Genomic DNA, 5,354 nt, shown 5'->3' on the forward strand with positions numbered 1-5,354 from the left:
ATGATATTCCCCACGTGAAAGGCTACCGACAAATTCTATCGATTGTATTTTTATTTATTTAATAGTTAAAGAAATATTTTTTAATGAGTTTGTAAATTTTTTTAAATATTAAAGCGTTTTAAAAAATATTTGAAAAAAAGAATTACATCATCAATAGAAGTTTTCGGTAACTTTTGTCAATTAATATAGCATTATCCTTAAAATAAATACCCTCTATTTAAAACCGGGTTTTAAAAAACTATAAGTGGATCATTTCTACAATAGTGGGCTTCTAGTCTCGTGAATAAAGTTTGGAGATGGGCCACAATATAGAACGACTATATATATAAAAAGGGCCACTATACGTCTTTTATGATCTTAGTGCAATTACATTTCTATGGAGAACAACACAGTGTTTCTGCAACGAAGGATACAAGAAAGCAAGATAATATAAAAACAAAGGCTGTTTTATTTAATTCATGCTGATATATCAAGAAGAAACACAAATATTCCTCTCACACTTGTTTCCCTAAAAGCCATAAAGTGTACGAAACTTAAACCAAAACAAAGTAATTGGGAACAAACCCTTTTAATCATGCAAACATGATTGAATGTTTTTGTACCCTACAAGTAAACCAAATGAATAACAAACAGCAAGCACTGCCTGCGTCTTTTTCAAGCCCTCGATAGGCGTTGTTAAGGTCATCGATAACTAATTAATTCGGATGCGGCCATGGAATAGCAAAGAACTTCATCTGCCCCTCACTGCAGTGACTGCCATCCTCCGCAGTAGAAGCGAAGTATGCAGGCCTCCAGCGGTTCAGCACAAACTCAAAACCTTTACCACTTACTTGTGTTTCGGTTGCGAGCAGCTTCGCACTGCTGAAGTTACATGCCATATAGCTCAATCGATTTGGTAGTAGGTAAACATTTGGAGCAACAGAGGTGTCACTTGGGGGTGCATATTTGAATACTAGTGCAAAAAAATGGCAAGATTGTTAGAACTTAAACTAAATATCATGGCTAAATTCAATAGTTTAAGCCATATTAATAGCCAACTCAATGCCATATATATCAAAGTAATGGCCAATATTACTCACCTAATTTATCGTTCAGGTAGAAAGGACTTGCTTTGAGAGCCCAATCTGTGTAGTTGAAGCCAAAACGCCAGCCTTCTGAGCCTCCGACAACAATGGTTCTAGCCTCACCAACTACCAAGAAAGAGGCTGCAATTGCTAGTAGAATGAATCCTTGTGCACCAAAAGTAAAAGCCATCTTCATTCTCATATAGAATCCTCCAATATATGGCTTTAGCTTGAAAGAAAACCAAGGTGGAATGGAATGAAATATTGACTGGTAAAGTGGGTTTATATAGGAAAACTAAGGCAAAATGCAAAATGTTTCAAACCAAAAAGTGTAGGGCTTATAATTCAATTCAAAGGGGTTGACAATCGCATCAGTTTTAGTATTCGTAATTTTGGTAAGTTTCCATTAGGAGTAGAAAATGATGCTCATGGTTATGATTAGTGAGGCAGTAAGGTCAATATCCAGAACCAACTCATTTTTGTTGGCGGGGTCGATCTAGATGAAACCCTTTAAGACAACGGTTTCAACGGTCAACCAAAGGCATCTCTTGTGTTTACACTACTTCGGTACTACTCTTGTAGGCCGAGTGTGCAGCCCCTTTTCTGCTACGGCCCGAATCTTCTTTAGGCCTGAAAATCTGCCCAAGCCAATCGAGAAGCCATGCTAGTTGGGTTTTACAAGGACAAAGACTGGTTTTCTTCTGCTTTACAAATGAGTGAATGCATGTCATGGCCCAAAGAAACAAATTAAATTATAAAAAAATAATGTTAGATATAGTTAGGAGTTGTGCAAGTCTCATGTGTTACTTTTGAAAAAACGTGTGATTTAATATTAAAAAATTAATTTTTTCATATGAGTCTCATATTTACTCATTTTTCTTAAAAAGAGTGTGTGGCGTTTGCTCATTCTATGACTTCAAATATAATTTTTCATTACTAAATAAATGAATTAAATGGTGTTAGATTCACTACTCGTGTCTATATCTCTTTTTTTCGAGGTCCTTAAATTTCAACAAGAACTCCGAATGATCTTTTTCCGTTCCATAAAGCATAACCTAATTAAAAGCAAAGTCTATAACGTAACCTAACCCATACTATATGGAACATGAATAATCATGATCTAATCGGACTTATCATGACCTATATTATTATATTGAACTCATGGTTCCAATCATGCTTTGTTTTCAATTTGTTCGGCGGCCATCTTCTTTGTTGGGTCGAAATCCAAGATGGTGAATGTCAAGGCTATTAAATTTAATTTCTTGCTCGGACTTCCTTTTAATCAGATAAAGTATTAGATTGTTGAACTGTAATTCCTATTTCTTTTTCTAACATTTCCAAACCCACTTTCTCGAGAAACTTGGGTATATATGGTATATTATATGTTTTAATTGCTTCTTTCTATATAATTTTCAAAATGTGAGTTTTTTTTTTTTAGAAATAATAATTGTGAGGTTTGAGTTTTATAATTTATATATATATATATATATATATATATATATATATTTGGAGAAATGACAGGATGCATTTCGCATTTTTAAGAAAATAATCCGTGTGATCAGCCTCTCATTTCATGGTGTAAAATGTGATTTTAGACTATAACTTGATCGAAGATGCATTCATGATCAACATAAAAGCTAGGCACTGATTTGCACTCTATTTGAAAAACTTATTTTCATAAAGTTTCTGCATGATGAAAGATTTGTTGATCTCTTTCCTTTGTGTTCTTTTACATGTTTTCCCATTTGAGTTTATTACTATTTTGAATGCATGTAGCCAGCTAGCGATAAACTGATAGTGAAATTCTGAAATATATAGTGTACGAGCTGCGAAAAAGAAGTAACCCATTATGCAATTAAGTTTAAAAATATAGTAATAAATATTCTTGGAGAGAGCGAGTCACGTTTACCCTAAAAATAAACATGTGATCGTGTACTCAACAGTAGTACTTTGGCCCCTTTGGCGTTTGGTATTGCGTTCGAGAGGTAAAAACCAGATCGGCTCAGCTTTCACGAGGCAATTTAGACAGTCGCCTAAGGTCCCTAGCAGAAGAAGTCCCCAAAAAACTCCCAAGAAAAATCTTTAAAAAGATAAAGTCCCATTTAGAGAAAATTGAGAATTCAACGAGAGAACATAAAAAATATCAAATAAATCTCGTGTATTTGGTCATCTCCCTAATTGGTTTATCCTATTTCTCTCTTCTTCTCAAAACTCAACTTTTATTGAACTATTCAGCTTGCTTTATGGTTTATTTTTTTTTCCTGGAATCTTTTATCTCACGATCAACCCCTTTATTTTCATCTTAAGTTGCAAGTGAAGCGATCTTTGGAGGTAGGAGTACCGTAACAAGGGAGACAACGGTTGTAACTAGGGAGGGGGTTTGGGGGAATGTGCCCCCTAAAGCAGCTAAAGCAAGTATGTAGTTTGAGCTCGAGTTTCTCATGTATATCTCTTTTTCATTTCTAGTGTTGATATAGAGACATGGATTGACCCAACTTCTTATTATATCTCCACATAATAATTATTTCACATACTCTCCTCACAATGATAAACTCGCTTTTCGTTACTATCACTTTAATGTACAATATGAAAATTATGACTAGCAAAATCTACTTTTCTAATGTTCATATATAAAATGCTTTTGTATAACCCTTTGAAAAGGAAGAAGCCCACTTTTTTTAATCCCTAAATGCGAGGGTTGTTTATAAAACTTTATTGATAAGAATGGTTATAATTGTGGCAGGACCTTTATAATCCTCAACAAGAAACAGACACAATCAGGAGGCCAAACTAATGCAAGCCCAAGGCCAGAATGGAGTAGTCGTCTGGGTCTTAGAGACCAATACGAATCCATTTTGTAACCACCAAATATGATAGAGAAGATGATCAAGCTAGTAAGATGGGACAAGCCCACCATTCTTCGGATGACCATCATGTCAAGTGTATAAACTGATAAGAGCAACGAGAGGATCAAGCCTATAACTGGTACTTATCAATGATTTACCACGCCTATATATATATGGTAAGAAGGTAATGACTCAGGTAACTTTGCATTCAGAACTTTGGTGATAACTCACTCTACGTAACGTTGACTTAGGCATCGGAGATGTATTAAGCACATCAAGTCATCGTCTTTCTTTGTTGTAGGTAAAGTGCATTGGTGTGCGGCTTGTGGAACACGTCCCAAATTATGGTGCCGTCTATGGGATATTTGCTAAATCTGTAAGTCAGTTCAATTTTCGTCAGACTCCAACGTGGTTTTTGCATGCCAACTACCACACGTTCTCAAGCAAATCGTGATCAAGAAATGATCCTTGTAGATATGAACACACAGCTTGCAGAAATCGAGGAGAAACTAAAGCAGGTCACGATAGTAATGGAGGATCTCTGGTGGGAGAATGAAGACTTGAGGCATCACAACGCCGAACTTAGCAAAGCAACTTTACCAAGTCATAATAAGCAGCTAGAAGGAGAAGCAAAAAGCACTAGAGGGACAAATGTCAAAGAGTTGGAAAAGAAGAGGCTACACGAAGAGTTGCACAGTCTCATTGATAAGGACGAGGCGATGGCCCGAAAGATGGGAGGATCATCCTCAGTCAAATTGTTGTTGAATCGTATTGACCTACCCTACAGTGCGGTGGAAATGGTTGTACCACTCCCACCAAAATTCAAAGTCTCGCAAATAGAGATGTACCACAAATTCCAAGACCCAGTTGATCATCTAGAGATCTTCAAGGTGCACATGATCCTTCATGGTTTCCCTAGGGAAATACCCTGCCAAGCCTTCACACTAACAGGGGTGGCAAGAGGCTTGTTTGGAGCACTAAGATTGGGGTCGATTGACAGTTTTGAAGAGTTGGCCAAGCAATTCCTAATGCAATTCATAGCAAGTAGGAGGCGTGAACGGCCCGCGGCATATCTCAAAACCATCAAGCAAAGAAAGGAAGAAAGTTTAAAGGCGTATCTAACTTGATTCAATAAAGAGAGGCTGACCACTGACTACCAAGAGGAGAAGATAACCCTAGTAGCTCTCTTGGGAGGTGTGTGGCCTAGAAGTTTGTTCATGGTCGAGGCTGCGAGGAAAAATCCTTCGAATTTGAGGGAGTTTATTGACAGAGCCGACAAATTTGTCAATGCAGAAGACACTTGCAAGCCCTAATCAAACCGAGCAAAGGTGACATGAGATCGGAAGGCAAGAGCTCCAGTAGAGTAGGGGAAAGGAAGATTGGCTCAGGCTAACAAGAAAGAAGGTGCGAAATACATGCACCCTTGCGTGAGCAATGTACCCAG

The 5,354-nt window shown here is 37.1% G+C and overlaps 1 protein-coding gene across 1 annotated transcript; it reads right to left on the reverse strand.

The window, feature by feature from the left end:
- Positions 1-428: 428 nt before the first annotated feature.
- LOC121244042 (blue copper protein 1b-like) lies at positions 429-1,329 on the reverse strand. Its single transcript, XM_041142086.1, has 2 exons — positions 1,080-1,329; positions 429-952 (listed from the first exon to the last, which is right to left on the reverse strand). The coding sequence occupies exons 1-2, from the start codon at positions 1,264-1,266 to the stop codon at positions 696-698; spliced, it is 444 nt and encodes a 147-aa protein (XP_040998020.1). The 5' UTR covers positions 1,267-1,329; the 3' UTR covers positions 429-695.
- Positions 1,330-5,354: the final 4,025 nt, after the last annotated feature.

The sequence above is a fragment of the Juglans microcarpa x Juglans regia genome, chromosome 8S (genome assembly GCF_004785595.1).
Source record: "Juglans microcarpa x Juglans regia isolate MS1-56 chromosome 8S, Jm3101_v1.0, whole genome shotgun sequence".
In the NCBI taxonomy this organism is placed as follows: domain Eukaryota; kingdom Viridiplantae; phylum Streptophyta; class Magnoliopsida; order Fagales; family Juglandaceae; genus Juglans; species Juglans microcarpa x Juglans regia.

What these genes read in the sequence shown, in the direction of transcription:
- LOC121244042 (XM_041142086.1), bottom strand. Translation starts at nt 1,266, where the DNA reads ATGAGAATGAAGATGGCTTTTACTTTTGGTGCACAAGGATTCATTCTA. An exon ending in CTACCTGAACGATAAATTAG is followed by an intron (nt 953 to 1,079) that starts GTGAGTAATATT and finishes TTTTTGCACTAG; the next exon opens with TATTCAAATATGCACCCCCA.